Below are 17,716 nucleotides of genomic sequence, written 5' to 3'. Positions count from 1 at the left end.
CATCAGGTGGGTGTGGCAGTCACATCATCAAGCCCCACCCACCCCAGTAAATTAATTTCTGTGTTTTCTTAGAAGGCGGGGCATGATGGCAGGTGATATGTCCCCGCCCCCCTTCGCGACAGGTAAGCATTATCCAATGGAAATTGACTGCTCCCTCAGGATTAAGGGAGGTCTCCTCTTATTTAAAGAGTCTCTGGGACTTTGCGGGAGAGGAGACAACGATGGGCGTCAGGCTGCAAATAGATGGGGACTGTTTATTGTGTGCATATAAAGATGTTCTGTGTGTTGCACCTCTAAGCTTTCTTCTATATTCACCTTTTTACACGCCTGTGTGACGTCACCTGTCTTCTGGGCGGCTATGAATATTCGTGAGTGTTAATGAGGGTGGGAACGGCCCATGTACTGGCAGGGAGCATGCTCAGTGCGCTCCAGCGAAACACTCTGTGACATCATCAGGTTGCCAGCTACCAGGACATTGGCTCCAATTGATCACATGAGCTCAGTAACTTAAATAATGCCTAAGGCATTTGTGACAGTTCATAAATACCAGATATAATGCTTCCCCGTGATAGGGAGTTTTATGTGAATATATGGTGACCTTGTGGAATCTATATCGGAAATCAAGCTGCATTATGAATCATTAAAGCTACTTGGGATATCGAATGTCTGTAAAAAAATAAAATGAAGCTTACTGTAAGAGGTATACCCTAAGCTCACAAATACCCCAAAAATTGTATGTACAGTACTCAGAGCCAGGAATGGAGAATTGGTAAAGTACATGTATGGGTATAGATCAACCTGTCACTGCAGCACAGAGTATTTCAGTGTATAAGTAGGAGGTAGTGACCTCTCCCCTTGTGTGATTGCATCAGTGAGAGCCAATGTCATGATACGAGGAGGTGAATTGAGCAGGAAGCCACTACTGTATATACAAATTAATATTGAGCCCTACCATGTTATCCAAACATTGCACAGCTAAGCTCTAAGCGCTCAAGCATTATAAATCATCAATTCAGTCACTGTAAAGCCATCTAACAGAGGTCAATTAGCAGAGGCACGGCACAGGTTAAAATTATTGGACATTTTTTAAGCCATTGCGTATCGATACAATTGTGTTATGCTACATTCTACTTTATTGCACTGTTAATATAAAGGCTTATCACCGGTTACGTTGGGCGTAGACATTGAGAGGATACCATGATGCCTACAGTTAAACAGAATAGACAAATAAGTTCAAATGTCTGAACCAATGTTCACTCCAATCTGAAACATGGAACTTTATCATGGAGAAGAATCAGATCTGGCCCTAATCCCTTTTTCCGCATGTTGGTCAACTGTCTCCACTTTGGTGTTGGCCTCTCAGGAAGAAGCTGGGAGTCCACTCCATCTGAAGCTTTAGTAGATGACCTCTAATGGTCTAAACACTTGCCCTAAGTAGGTGCATAACAATACACTCCATACAGTCTCTCCTCCTGATCGCGGAAACCGAAGCTCCTCACTCCTGGATCGGGGAGGCCTCCGCACCGCTCCCGTGGTTCGGTGATCGGGAAACGGACACTGCCGTCCGATAGCCAGCCTCCGTCGCAATGATCCAGACCCGAGAATTTCCACGCGGCGTACAAATGTCCAACCTTCGCAACCTCCGCCTTGCCGGCCTGGCAAGCATTCGAAGCTTCACTGTAGTTCATCGGACCATTGACAAAGTAGACTCGGCCTGCAAAGATGGCAGGTTAATGGGTTTTAATTTGGGAGGGAAATAAAGTCTTTTGTTCTGTTTTAAGCTAAATTAGGTTGTTTAAAAGTAGATTCTGAATTGAAATAAATGCTCTAAAAGTCATCATTAAAGCTCCACCGCCAAAACTACTTAAAAATGGCTGCAGAAAGGATGTGAGCGAAAGGACCAATCAGAAGCCTCATTGTCCGTTATTGTGGATTCTCATTGGTCCTCCCACTCATGTCCCCCTCCAAAACCTAGTTTAAAATTTGCTTTGTGCCTAATATTGACACTTCCAATTTAAATCTATCTTATTTTTAATGATATTTCATATACGGTGTCATTTTTAAGACAAGTAGATATATGTAACAAAAATAATGAAATCTGGGCACGTCAAACACAACTATTAGATAGTATCTGCTGCATGACGGGGTAGACGAATAGGTGAAAAAGATCGCAATGGCGTGCCACAAATGTGGAAGAATTGCAAAGCCCAGACAGTGATTCCTGACATAATGAAACAGTTTGTACCTTACATGGTGCAAACGTTGCTTCTAGGATTAGTGATTATTGGTCCCAGGGAGGTGAAAATGGAAAAGAACTCGAAAAGTGCTGGTATCAAAAGGTAAATAGTAGTTAGCAGGATCTTGCTTGTATCCGGTCTATTAATAAATATCCACCTCTCGTTTCCTTAACCACCGCTCCTCTCCTACTCTCCTCCCATTAAAGTATGTGTTGACGCTTGTAGGTACCAGTCCAAGAAAGTCCCCAACCAGCTATCTGTGTCTGTAATCAAACATCCATGTGATTTCACTATCTGGGAAAAACTTAGTGCTAACGCGTTTCATCGTAAGATCAACTTCCGCAGGGCATTCATGCAGTACTTGCGATAAAAGATACAAGCAGAATCCAGTTATCTACTGTTTAATATATTATTTTTCTCATTATATTATTGTCATTATACCATACAAAAACCCCTATTTAAACCGTATGCTATACAAATTGTGTTTGAAGTACTTAAGTTTGTTTTTTTTCATTACTGCTAATTTTGGGATTGGGTAACCCACAATCCTGGCAGCAAACACAGTGGACAGCGTTCCTAAAAAATTCCTAGGAAGCTGGCCAGTGCCATCTTGTGGTAGTATTTAATCCCTGCAAGCTATATTTTTGTGACTAAAGTATTAAATAAAAAACAAGTTAGCAAAATATGCTATCATGTTCGATCAGTGTATGTAAAATATAAATAAAATTTTCCAACTATTTTACCACCCACTAATACAATTTAAAGCTCTAATTCAATGGAGTACCCTTAAGAGCTGAGGTGAAGCAGAAAGTGTCGTATCTGTCCTTCAGTTTGTCCTTGGGTCCATAGCTGCGTATTCCGGGGGGCAGATCCCCGCCACATTGTTCCCGTGGGGCGATGACCGGATAATGCACACTGCCCTCGTGAAGCCATCCAGCGTTGCACCAATCAAGACCGTCCGTCCAGGCTGAGAATAAGACAAGGGTTAGACAATGCTTTGTAACACTCATTCCTAAATCGATGCAGACGGAGTTCTACTTTATATTACACCCCAGTCTACCAGATGCAGACAGCGTGGCTTCTCCCTTACCTTGGTAGAGCTGAGCGTAAGTGGCCAGTCTTCCGTCTTGCTCTTCACAAACTTGATGGGCCTCGATGTAGTTAAAACGGTAGCGCCCCTCTCTGGACTGATATGGGAACACCACTCCTAGAATAGGGGAAAGAAAGACATTTAATATCAAAGAACTGATGAGAATTGCCCAGCAGCACAGATTATATCAGGAGATGAGTGATGTGTTCATGAGGACAGGGCTGCATGTGAGAGGGGCAGTGACATGATGTGAGGAAGGGAATGGAGGCAGCAGGAAGCCACAGACTGTGAGTTATATAGTGGAAGGAGCAGGGTCCCCCAGCAGCACAGAGTATATCAGGAGATGAGTGATGTGTTAGTGAGGACAGGGCTGCATGTGACGGGCAGTGACATGATGTGAGGAGGGGAATGGAGGCAGCAGGAAGCCACAGACTGAGAGTTATATAGTGGAAGGAGCAGGGACCGCCAGCAGCACAGAGTATATCAGAAGATGAGTGATGTGTCAGTGAGGACAGGGTTGCATGTGACAGGGGCAGTGATATGACGTGAGGAGAGGAATGGAGGCAGCAGGAAGCCACAGACTGAGAGTTACAAAGTGGAAGGAGCAGGGTCCCCCAGCAGCACAGAGTATATCAGGAGATGAGTGATGTGTTCATGAGGACAGGGCTGCATGTGAGAGGGGCAGTGACATGATGTGAGGAGGGGAATGGAGGCAGCAGGAAGCCACAGACTGAGAGTTATATAGTGGAAGGAGCAGGGTCCTCCAGCAGCACAGATTATATCAGGAGATGAGTGATGTGTTCATGACAACAGGGCTGCATGTGACAGGGGCAGTGACATGATGTGAGGAGGGGAATGGAGGCCGCAGAAAGCCACAGACTGAGAGTTATATTGTGGAAGGAGCAGGGTCCCCCAGCAGTACAGAATATATCAGGAGATGAGTGATGTGTCAGTGAGGACAGGGCTGCATGTGACAGGGGCAGTGACATGATGTGAGGAGGGGAATGGAGGCAGCAGGAAGCCACAGACTGAGAGTTATATAGTGGAAGGAGCAGGGTCCCCCAGCAGCACAGAGTATATCAGGAGATGAGTGATGTGTTAGTGAGGACAGGGCTGCATGTGACAGGGGCAGTGACATGATGTGAGGAGGGGAATGGAGGCAGCAGGAAGCCACAGACTAAGAGTTACAAAGTGGAAAAAGCAGGGTCCTCCAGCGGCACAGACTATATCAGGAGATGAGTGATATGTTAGTGAGGACCGGGCTGCAGATGACAGGGGAGGTGTCATGGGGTAAGGAGGGGAATGAAAGCAACCAAGAAGTCACAGACAGAGTAACATAGATTTTAGGTGCCTTTCAAATTGACTTTATAAAACAAAGGTGCCAAACTCCCACTATATGAAAACCCATTCAACTTATTATTAATTTATAAAATATTTATTTTCTTGCATCCTCCCCCACTCCGTCAGCAGCCGTTTGGTTGCCGTTCATTTTATGATACACTTGCAACTTATTAACGTATTATCCATTAAGGAGAATGAATTAAGATAAAATGTGCAGATGTCCAATTTAAATGGAGTCTAGTTACCCTCTAGCTCCAACGATAACGTCAAGCTCTGATCGTCCAGGCCATTGACCAGCTCACACTTGTATCTGCCCTCGTCTTCCAACGACACGTCGGTGATGATCAAGGAGGCGTCGAGCCGGTGGCTGCGCCTCAGGCGGGCTCGGCCTTTCAGCTTGTCGTAATTCTTGTGGCGCTGACCGTTGGAGATGAGGATGAGGTTCTCCAGGGGGTCCGCGGGGTTGACCTTGCTCCACTTTACCCTGTAGCTCCTCGGACGTCGGCGCATGATACAGGGTAGAGTCACATTGGCGCCTCTCGCGCTGTGGATCACGCCGTGAATTGGGTTCAGCAAATAATGTGTTCCTGGGGTGTAAACTGGGGGGGAGGGCGACAAGATTTAAGATATTATGTTCTGAACCTTTAAGTGGACCTGTTAACCTACACTGAACCAATTTTCAAATGACCAATTCTCTAGGAAATCAATGTCATCGCTCAGACGTAACAAAAAAAAAAAAAACACTCAAAAGTGCAGAAAGGAGAAAGATATAGAAATATATGTAAAAAAAAAAAGTTGCAAGTTGGGACATACAAGTCTGTAAACCAAAGTAATCTGAAGGTGGAAAACATATAAACCCATTAAATGTAATCTCCCATCTCTGCCTAGAGCGACCTATGTACGAACCCCATCCTTGGATTTTAAGATCATATTTTTGTACCATACACCAAATAAACCCCACATTATGAGACCTTGGTTCCGGTCGGCTTTGCGATAGACACCGGGGTCCTGGTAGGAGACGGAACAAGACAGAAGAAGCTGGAGAACGCAGAGTCCTTTCATCCTTGGGAACAACACTCAGTGTTTGTCTGAGAGACACAAGATGACATGAATCAGTGCAAAAACACGACGATGAGCTAAGATTCTACGACGATTTTCCACAATGACATTTTAACTGGTTGGAATGTACAATGCTTCAGTCTATGAAATATGGGCATGCAAATTTAGCACAATCACAATCATTTATAGATGATTTCTCTGAAATATGACAATTTATTTCACTAGAAGGCGGTAACCATACCTAGCTTGTCACTGCAATCCATGGGCTGGGAGTTGTTATAGTCAAAGCATTTGGCATAATTTACAGGTTCCTGTTTGCATGGACCGTACACCCTCTATCACCTGTTACCTGCCGCTGTCATAGACAATGGTGTAATCCTAAATAGAAGCGCCAGGATTATTTATTGTAGATTTAGTTTATTTATATAGTGCCAATTATATTACACAGCCCTGTGCAGAGGACATGTAGTCATTCATATCAGTCCCTGCCCCGTTGGAGCGATTATACCAGTCACAAAGGTTCTCCTACTGCGAGGTGCAGAGTTTGTTCTGCGGGATAGTAATGCAAACAGTCATCTTAAATTGTGCATTTGCTTATAGTAAACAAAGGTGTGGATTAATTGTGTGCAGCACTGTGCAGTTATTGCAGATCCCATTATACAGAACAAGGGAAGTGGCACTGTGCAGTTATCACATATCCCAGCGTACAGAACAAGAGAAGTGGTACTATGTAATTATCACATATCCCAGCATACAGAACAAGGGAAGTGGTACTGTGTAATTATTACATATGCCAGCATACAGAACAAGGGAAGTGGTACTGTGTAATTATCACATATCCCAGTATACAGAATAAGAGAAGTGGTACTATGTAATTATCACATATCCCAGTATACAGAACAAGGAAGTGGTACTGTGTAATTATCGCATATACCAGCATACAGAACAAGGGAAGTGGTACTGTGCAATTATCACATATCCCAGTATACAGAATAAGAGAAGTGGTACTGTGTAGATGTCACATATCCCAGCATACAGAACAAGGGAAGTGGTACTGTGCAGTTATCACATAACCAATCAAACAGAACAAGGGAAGTGGCACTGTGCAGTTATAATATACATCATCATACAGAACAAGGGAAGTGGTACTGTGTAGATGTCACATATCCCAGCATACAGAACAAGGGAAGTGGTACTGTGCAGTTATCACATATCCCAGCATACAGAACAAGGGAAGTGGTACTGTGCAGTTATCACATATACCAGCATACAGAACAATGGAAGTGGAACTGTGTAATTATCACATATCCCAGTATACAGAATAAGAGAAGTGGTACTGTGTAGATGTCACATATCCCAGCATACAGAACAAGGGAAGTGGTACTGTGCAGTTATCACATAACCCATCATACAGAACAAGGGAAGTGGTACTGTGCAGTTATCACATACATCATCATACAGAACAAGGGAAGTGGTACTGTGTAGATGTCACATATCCCAGCATACAGAACAAGGGAAGTGGTACTGTGCAGTTATCACATATCCCAGCATACAGAACAAGGGAAGTGGTACTGTGCAGTTATCACATATCCCAGCATACAGAACAAGGGAAGTGGTACTGTGCAGTTATCACATATCCCAGCATACAGAACAAGGGAAGTGGTACTGTGCAGGTATCACATATCCCAGCATACAGAACAATGGAAGTGGTACTGTGCAGTTATCACATATCCCATCATACAAAACAAGGGAAGTGGTACTCTGCAGTTATCACATGTCCCATCATACAGAACAAGGGAAGTGGTACTCTGCAGTTATCACATGTCCCATCATACAGAACAAGGGAAGTGGTACTCTGCAGTTATCACATGTCCCATCATACAGAACAAGGGAAGTGGTACTGTGCAGATGTCTATACACGACAGATCACAGTATTTTCAGCTGTATCCGGCAGGAGTCTGCAGGGAGGCGGAATACAGGATTTCCATCACATATTGTAATTATTACATGTACCAGCCAGGACTGTGGGAGCTGTACGGAGAGATCAGCGGGAGCAGCCACCACCACACAGTAATTACAAGGTAAATATGACTAGTGCCTTCTACTATAATACGTTGTTCTATGGAAGATAAAGAAAGCCAAAAAAATTGTGGAAATCTCCATTGAAATGTTGCTAATAATGATGTAATAATGACAGACAATATAACATACAAAGGAAGAGGTGAAATGCTACATTTTCATGAATCATTATTAAAGAAAAAATACCAAACAACAATTTTCTTTTTGCAAAAATTTAAATTTCATTGCAAACACACAGCGAGCCTTTATCTCTCAGAATATGTCACAAGCAATTACCCCAATGTCATTAAAGTATACGGCATTAAGTATCGTCAATGAGCCAAACACCAGCTTAGCAAGTACCTTGTGTGTTTTGCATGTATAATCCTTTATATCAGTAATTCTGCGTCCTCTGCAAATCAAAATAACTGGATGGGTTGTGCGTATATATATATATATATAATATTCTACAAGGCTCTGGATGGCAAATGTATAGGTCAATAAATGTATCAATCAAGAAGTTCCCTTCTTATAAATAAATACATATACTTGTAACTCTGTCTGGGAGGCATACCAATGCTATATATATATATATCTGTATTCATGGGTTGGTACAATTTCTGGATGCAATACAGAAATATCTGCCCATTAGTACTATAAAGAGTTGAACTGCAACCTGTACAGAGTATATTGTAATCAGTTGTGCCAATAAACATGCAGAACTGAAGTCCTGTAATTATATATCGGCAGGAAAGGAGTTCTCCGAGTTGCTGTTTATCCGCAAGAAATCCAATTTAACGACTAATTTTTGTGCCAATTCAGGAATTGCCCAATTTAATATATTAATATGCATATCTGAAAGGTGTAATGTTTTGCAGAGGGGCTGCTAATCTGCAAATTATTACAACAAATGATAAAATGGGATGAAATTCACACGACCAACAGAGGTCATCTATCACACAGAGGGGATAATTTTTAACTGCAGTCTAATAATACTGTTAGTGCAATGCTAAAAATTAAGAAAAATAATGTTATTCGGCACCCCAGGTGCAAAGAATGCCTAAAACACCCATATAACAGCAAATCTCACCTTATGAGAATGATCCGATGGGACGTCCCATCCTATTCACCACCACAACATACCGGGCATCACCAAATTGTCACAGACATCATCTGAATCTCGTTGACCTGTTGAGAGACCGGTCCTGTCAGCTGTTGGAGAGTGACACCTCCTCTCCACCCCCCTCTGGGACAGCGGGTGTTTCTGATCTAGCTGCCCTTCTGTCGAGGAGTCAGTAAACAGTTTGTGTGCCTGTCAGTCACTTCCCCTCTGGACTCAGGGAAACGGCCGAGGACACAATCCGCCAATTGTTCGGAACTGGGCACAGCTTGTCAATGCCTGGACTGTCTTGTCTCCATGATGCAGAGTCTCTGAATTTGGTTGGAAAATGTCAACATGTGGCAGTAGGATCTAGACACCTCTGGAGTTTGAGCCTTTTGTCCAACTTTCTGTCCCACACAAGCAGACTAAAAAGAGTCTCACTGTTCTTAGTAACCTACGGACGCCCATTGACCAGTAATGATCTGTAGTTCACATAGCGCACCTGCAGAATGAGCCACCTACGTGGAACTGAGATCAGTGGTGTGGTCAATGGATTTGCTAGTCAGCACTTGGGACGGCTCGGCCCATAGGCAAACCGAGGGGGGGGGGAGTCCTAGTGCCTGGAAACCCCCCCCCCCCAAGCCTGGGGCACTGTATAATTGAGGTGGTTGGACCCTGCTCCCACTTCACACGGCTCTGCTTGAAAATGGAGAGCTGCATGCACCTAACAGTAGTGCACGCAGCATTGCCCATGTATATTATGGGGATAGGAAGAGTTGGAGAGCAGCCAAGCACTGTCTAAAATTAAAGCCACGCCCCCATGCATGCTGGTCACGCCCACTGGCGGCGTGGTGTGGAAACCTCCCTCTACAAATCCTGCGTTTGACCCTGCGGCCGGATACGTTTGACTCTTCCAGTTGTCTGTGGGTGATTTTTTTGTGGGCTATTTCTAATTATACATTTTAGATGGGATACTGGGATAGAAGTCTCAGCTAACATAACAGATAAATGGCACATGAGGGTCATTTAACAAGTGGACACATAGGGCTATTGGTCCACAAAGCTCAATGTGATATTATAAACTTGCATTTGTGGTCCGCAAACCTTGGTATATGAGACAGCTATGGCCGTAGAGAGGGGGTTCGGGTTCCGTTACTGCAATGTCTTGGGGCCCTGCATAGCCACTCCCTCCCCCCCCGTCTCTCATTCCACCTTCCTGCTCCTCACGTGTGGGCTGGGCCACTCACTGGTGGTGGTGAAGGAGATGCCAAGCCTAGGAGCCTGTAGAGCATACTTGCCAACTCTCCCTGAATGCATACTTGCCAACTCTCCCGGAATGTCCGGGAGACTCCCGCATTTTGCGAGAGTCTCCCGGACGAGTGTGGCAATCTCCCTGATAGGAAGTGGGAAAAATTCAGTTTAAACGCCGCCCCGCCCCCTGCACGCCCACGTCCCAGCCGGCATCTCCCGGAAAAAGAAAAAGAAATGTTGGCAAGTATGTCTGAATGTCAGGGAGACGCCCTGACATAGGGGTGATCTCCCTCACTCCCTGAAGAGTCTGGCATTCTCCCTGATGCTGAGCCAGTACAAGACGTGGTTGGCTTCTCCATCTGTGGCATGATGACACAGTTCAGAAATTGTGTCCTATGTCCATGTATTGATGCCTATGGAGGTGGCCATTTTCATGGAGACCAAGATTTAATCAAAGACTGACAGGTAAGACAACATGACTTCAGTAATGGAGACAGAAATGTAAAAGACACTTCAGTCTCTAGAGATTCATTAGCTGCTTTTCTTTAACGCTTAGTTGCCTACTCTCCCGGAAAGTCCGGGAGACTCCTGCATTTCTGGGAGACCTCCCGGGAGAGGAGGGCAACCTCCCGATTCACATGTGTAGTGTTTACAATTACACGTTTTTTTTCTCTGTTTTCCTGGTGTCTCACAGTGTCTCCAATTACAGGATTTTTCACGTCTTCTAAAAAGGAAAAGTGGAGGTGTTGCCCATAGCATCCAATCAGATTCCAGCTATCATGTTCTAGAATGTACAAGATCAATGATAGCCAGCATCTGATTGGTTGCTATGGGCAACATCTCCACTTTGCCTGTTTAGAAGGTTTGCTAAATCCAAGGTGTCTTAACGTCAGAAAAATAAGATTTTGTTTTGGCAGAGCGACAGATTTAAATAAGGTGTGGAGAATCCGTATATTCACAGGACTTTTTATAACACAGCTTATTGAAGCTGAAAAAATCTTTCTTAAAGTCCATGTACAAGAAAAAAAAAAAATAATTTGTTGGTGATGTCACCCAGTGTATTCATCGGCTGATTGGATGCCCCCAATGTATATAAATGACATCTGGATCTGAATTCTCCACTGTAGTGTTTACGATTAAGACGCTATTTTCGGACACCATTCCATGTAAACAGAAGAGTCTGTTCAGCAACGCTACAATATTATTACAACTGTAGGTGAATGGCCACACAGCTTGTCACAGCGTGTTCCTAGCTATGTATGTGCTAGTTATACTGTGATCTGGTGACAGTTACTGGTAGTGATATAAAATAATAAATGACAGCATTAGTGACATGCAACAATTTGTATATCTAAATACTAATTGTTAGGGATGTTCACTGACCCCCGTGTTTAGGTTTTGGTTTTGGTTTTGGATCTGTATTAACTTCGTGTTTTGGTTTGGGCAAAACCACCTTCAAATGTTTTGATTTTGAATCTGTATTTTTTTTTAAAAAAAATAAATAAATAAATAAATAAAATAACATAATTTGGCTTTCTTTGTTCCTACATTATTATTAACCTCAATAACAATAATTTCCAGTCATTTCCAGTCAATTATTGTCAAGTGACAAGAACACTGCTACCCCTCCTGTTTCTGTGTGAGCAATGGCACTGAGCAATGTCACTGGAGACTGGAGAGTGACAAGAACACTGCTACCCCTGTTTCTGTGTGAGCAATGGCACTGAGCAATGTCACTGGAGACTGGAGAGTGACAAGAACACTGCTACCCCTGTTTCTGTGTGATCAATGGCACTGAGCAATGTCACTGGAGACTGGAGAGTGACAAGAACACTGCTACCCCTGTTTCTGTGTGAGCAATGGCACTGAGCAATGTCACTGGAGACTTGAGAGTGACAAGAACACTGCTACCCCTGTTAAAAATGTGCTATTAGCAGTGTAATACGATGGGCGCTATAAAAATATATGATAATAAATATAATTTTTTGTGTGCTGCTTAATACTTACAAAAGCTATATAGTCATCAACTGTGTAGAATTTCCGGGCACAAGGTCCTAATTTCCAGGCACAAGGTCCTAATTTTGATAAACCTCTCCAATACAATTTTTCTTATTCTGTATATAAAATGCAGGTTTCTCTAACTGCTGTTGTTCTCTGAGGACAATTAATTATTATGTATTAACAATAGAGCATTTAACATGCAAAATTAACAGATACAAAGTGGTGATGAAAAATATGTAGCGATAATGACTATATAACTTACTGAGAGCTCTATGTAAACACAGTTTCTGACGGCACATGGGCAACTAACGATCTAAAATCATGTGCATGGTGTTCTCACTATCGTCCACCAGATGGCGCTACATACCTAATCCTATATTAACAACTATTTTCTATCAGATGATGAAAACTCTCTGTGTTAAATCATCATCATCATCATCATCACCATTTATTTATATAGCGCAACTGATTCCGCAGCGCTGCACAGAGAACTCACTCACATCAGTCCCTGCCCCATTGGAGCTTACAATCTAAATTCCCTAACATACAAACACACAGACAGACAGAGACTAGGGTCAATTTTGAAAGCAGCCAATTAACCTACCAGTATGTTTTTGGAGTGTGGGAGGAAACCGGAGCACCTGGAGGAAACCCACGCAAACACGGGGAGAACATACAAACTCCACACAGATAAGGCCACGGTCGGGAATTGAACTCATGACCCCAGTGCTGTGAGGCAGAAGTGCTAACCACTTAGCCGCCGTGCTGCCCTAATAAATACAACTAGAGCTCTATAGGAAATGTCTTGGCAAACAGATTATAAATATATATATATATATATATATATATATATATATATATATATATATTATAGTGTGTCCGGCACCATCCAACCATCTACGGCCCCATCTTAGGTGCATTATGGATGAGTAAAGTGATTGCACGGACAAATAGCTGCCTATTGGTCCACGCGGTCATTGCTCCTCCTGGGCTGAGGCGAGGGTGTCCACATGGCGCAGACTTTGGGGGCCCACCAAGAAGTGAGTCACTAAATCTATAGTGCAGGGCTCCCTATATGAGCTACTAATGACCTTCACAGGTATATGTGTAAAAGTTTCAGGAACGTATCAGAAACTTGAGCTAAAGCTGTGATGTTGGGGAAGACTTTTCTAACGCACAACAAATTTCCTGTCAGCATTCCCGATAAAGGACACAGCGGTGATCCTCTTCCAGTCTGTTTTCGCTGCTGACGGAGACAAACAGACTCAACCGCGGAGCAAATACGATATCGCCATATCGTCATCATCACCATTTATTTATATAGCGCCACTGATTCTGCAGCGCAGTACAGAGAATTCACTCGCATCAGTCCCTGCCCCAACGGAGCTTAGAGTTTAAACTCCTCAACCCACAATGACTAGTGTTTATTTTTTCAGCAACCAATTAACCTACTAGTGTGTTTTTGGATTGTGGGAGGAACCTGGAGCACCCGGAGGAAAACCACGCAAACATGAAGAGAACATACAAACTCCTCACAGATACGGGCCCTGGTCGGAATTGAATCCATGACCCCACTGTGCTGTTAGAAAGATGGCCAAAAGTACGTGGCCCGAATATCACATACATGTGTGTCTGGTGAACATCTCATTCCTAAAACCTTGGCCATTAATATGGAGTTGTTCCCCTCTGTGCTGCTAGAACAGCCTCAGCTCTCCTAGGAAGACTTTACAATAGATTTTGGAACACGGCAGCGGAGATTCGCACCCATTCAGCCGCAAGAGCATTAACGAGGTCGGGCACTGATGTTGGGCGATAAGGCCTGGCTCGTAGTCAGCGTTCCTAGTCATCCAAAAAGGTGTACGATGGGGTTTAGGTCAGGGCTCTGTGCTGGCCAGTCAAGGAGGATGTCACAGTGCAGACAAAGATCAGAGGGGCGTTCCAAAGCCTCTCTGCTCATTACATCACGTGCCATGTGACTGTGGTTGCTGTGGCAATCCAGACTCATGAATGGTTAACTGTTGCTTTAAAATAAAATGTCACAATAGGAGGTTATTGCCAGCACTTACTGCTCTAATTTAAACCAGATTTAATAGTAATGGCAAAATCTAGAAATTAAGTTTTTTAACGTAAACTCTCATCGCCTGCAAAGGGGCCTCAACAAAGATAAATAGAGGTGACCTGGCTGCAATTACCTGAGTTACATATTTATATTATGCCTCCTCTAATTACCCTTCAGGAGATTAGAAATAAGAGGAAGTGGCGAGGGAGGGACAAGCTTTTAAAGTACACTTCCTCATTGTAGAGAAAGTTAACCATATAGTCGGGTGAACTCGCAAAGGTGTTGGGATTCTACTGTCTATTAATGACAATCTGAAGTTCCCAACAAGGCCCAGGTAATGTAAACAAAACAAATAACACAGTTGTCACCAGAACTTATCCTTACTATTAAAATTATGTATGAATGTATGATATATTAGTTCATATTTTGATCAAAACATTTACGGTGGCAAACCAACATCAAGGGTCTTACTCTAACATTAATGCTTCAAACTAGGCTGAAATGCACTCTACTCTCAGGTACGGAGGCTGAAATGTAATAACCACACCCAATCGACCTTTAAAAGGCTAGATGGACAGAGGTTGGTTTACAAAATAAGGGAACTGGGTCTAGGAATCAAAATTTGTACTTGGATCGAAAACTGGTTAGAGAATAGGGAACAGAGAGTTGTGATAAATGGAACATTTTCTAATTGGTCAAAAGTCTTAAGTGGAGTACCTCAAGGTTTCGTGCTGGGACCACTCCTTTTTAATATATTTATTAATGACCTTGGTGATGGTTTAGAGAGTAAAGTTTCTATTTTGGCAGATGACACTAAACTCTGTAAGGTAATAAAATCAGAGCAAGATGTAGCTTCTCTACAGAGGGACTTAAATAAACTGGAGGATTGGGCGGCTAAATGGAATATGAGGTTTAACACAGATAAATGTAAGGTTATGCATTCAGGGATCAAAAACAAGAACGCAATCTATAAATTAAATGAAATTAATTTAGGAGAATCTATAATGGAAAAGGATTTGGGAGTGCTCGTAGACAGTAGACTTAGCAATAGTGCTCAATGTCAAGCAGCAGCTGCAAGGGCAAACAAAGTATTGGCATGCATAAAAAGGGGCATAGATGCAAGGGAAGACAGTGTAATTTTGCCACTGTATAAATCGTTGGTAAGACCTCATCTTGAATATGCAGTACAGTTCTGGGCACCACTCTATAAAAAAGATAATTTGGAACTAGAAAGGGTTCAGAGAAGGGCGACAAAATTGATAAAGGGTATGGAGTCATTAAGTTATGAGGAAAGGTTAGCCAGTTTAGGCATGTTTACTTTAGAAAAGAGGCGTCTAAGGGGAGATATGATTACTATGTACAAATACATTAGGGGTCAATACAGAGAGCTTTCATGGGAACTTTTTACCCCAAGGACCATACACAGGACACGTGGTCATCCCCTAAGGTTAGAGGAGAGGAAATTTCACAACCAGCAAAGGAAGGGGTTCTTTACAGTAAGGGCAGTCAAGATATGGAATTCATTGCCAGGGAAGGTTGTGATGGCAGATTCAATAGATATGTTTAAGAAAGGGTTAGACAAATTTTTAGCGGAAAGGTGTATCCAGGGATACGACCGTTAATTTAAAATAAAGGGTAGTAGTGGATATAGGGTAAAAATTGGCCTGCAATACTGAGCCTGGTGGGATTGTCACAAGTGAAACAGATTGGCGGTTGCTTACTCTGGATTAATTTCAAATATAAGTGCAGGATCGCAGGAGATCCAGAATAGGTTGAACTTGATGGACTGGTGTCTTTTTTCAACCTCATCAACTATGTTACTATGTTACTATGACAGCAGCAAAGACAACAGGCAAAAAACCCATTATTGGTTAATTCCAAGCATTCCTCTCGTGTGATAGACTTCTTCAAGTCCTGCACATCATCTTCCTATAAAGAAGACATTCCAGCCACTCGCAGATAACAGTAAACGTCTTGCAGGGTGGGTGTAAGAGTATGACTAATAGCAAGGCAAAGCATAGACCATTTAATCTTATTAATTAACCACTCACAAAGATAGTTTCCAGTTTACCCAAAAATACAGTTCCTTTTCTGCTCTGAAATCGTATGTATCACTGTACACTACACCAGGGTACGCCATACCAGAGAACCTAGAAGTGGGATTGACAATCGTCTCCACAGTACGTATAAGTTCCTTCCAGCCACTTACACACAGATTCTGCTATACATTTGTACAGTACGAATAGATAACCATATACACTTAGAAAAACACTACATATCACAGGGGCAATGATACTTATGTGTATCAACCTGAACTAAATCAAACCCCTTAATTGGGATTAGGGAAAAGAAGGACTTGGTACTAATGCGTGGTACACTAAGCTTGATGAAACGCATGGTACACTAAGCTTGGTGAAACGCGTGACACACTAAGCTTGATGAACCATGTGACACACGAAGCTTGATAAAACAAGTTGTTCACTAAGCTTGATGAAACGCATTTCACACTAAGCTTCATGAAACATGATGTACACTAAGCTTGGTGAAACGCGTGGAATCTTGATTCCCAGCCTTGGCTTATCCAAAAATTACCTAAACTCTCCGCAAATATAGTCTGATGGGAAATGTGGACGTTGGTCTACGATTGGCTAATGCACCAGGATGACCCCAATGTGGCTGAGATGGAGACGTGGGGACAACAAGGCAGCTAATGCTGGAACAAAGGGCCAGGATGAGATGCTGAGGCTATGTGCATGCTTCCACAGTGTGTTTAAAGCAAAGGGGACAGATTGGCACACATTAGAAAACTGCAAAGAACACACTAAGGACGAATTGGACTGAAATCAAAATGGGGCATCAATTGTTGGCTTTATGTCTTGTGCAAAGAGGGTCCTTGACCATTATGTGCGTGATAACAAAGTCATAAGCACGTACGACGATGTACGAGGTATGCCAAGGCTCCATCGTAAAAGTCTCCCATTGTTCCCTGTGTCCCGTACAGCCACATGACAGGGTTATGATCCATGGCCACTGTGAACTCTCAGGTAGGACTGTAGTTTCTTAATGGCCCATAATATTGCAGAACATTATTTATCTATGCTGGGATCGGCCACCTCCTGTCCGGCGCTTTTCATTCATTGAAAGTGCATATGTCATGTGGCGCACATCCCATTTGAGACGTCTGTTAGAGAGATAGGATGTAGGCAGGCTTACACATAGGGAAAGTAAGAGAGGAACGGATCAGGACATTCCTAGGTCACATATACTAGGGTCCTAGGGGGGGTCAGCCATGATGCAGCATGCAGTGCCCCAGGATCACCACATTCCCGGGTCAGGGGGGGGGGGGGGTTTCCGGGTAACAGGAAACCCCCCTAAGAATGCAGTGTGTATGATAAACACAAACCACTTATCGGCTTGGCTGCAGAGGTGAAGCCAGAGACACATTTTTTGCTTTTTCACATTGTTAGGGAATTTAGACTGTAAGCTCTAATTTGGCAGGGACTGATGTGAATGAGTTC

The 17,716-nt window shown here is 43.1% G+C and overlaps 1 protein-coding gene across 1 annotated transcript; it reads right to left on the bottom strand.

Annotated features, from left to right (window-relative positions):
- Positions 1–1,066: 1,066 nt before the first annotated feature.
- Positions 1,067–9,401, bottom strand: HAPLN2 (hyaluronan and proteoglycan link protein 2). Its single transcript, XM_075192649.1, has 6 exons — positions 8,876–9,401; positions 5,640–5,756; positions 4,914–5,267; positions 3,328–3,444; positions 3,022–3,204; positions 1,067–1,714 (listed from the first exon to the last, which is right to left on the bottom strand). Exons 2-6 carry the CDS (start codon positions 5,728–5,730, stop codon positions 1,431–1,433), a joined length of 1,029 nt encoding a protein of 342 aa, XP_075048750.1. The 5' UTR covers positions 5,731–5,756; positions 8,876–9,401; the 3' UTR covers positions 1,067–1,430.
- Positions 9,402–17,716: the final 8,315 nt, after the last annotated feature.

Source organism: Mixophyes fleayi, chromosome 12 (assembly GCF_038048845.1).
Source record: "Mixophyes fleayi isolate aMixFle1 chromosome 12, aMixFle1.hap1, whole genome shotgun sequence".
NCBI classification, from domain to species: domain Eukaryota; kingdom Metazoa; phylum Chordata; class Amphibia; order Anura; family Limnodynastidae; genus Mixophyes; species Mixophyes fleayi.
The sequence above is the reverse complement of the archived record's forward strand: the minus strand, read 5'-3'. Positions and strand labels throughout refer to the sequence as shown.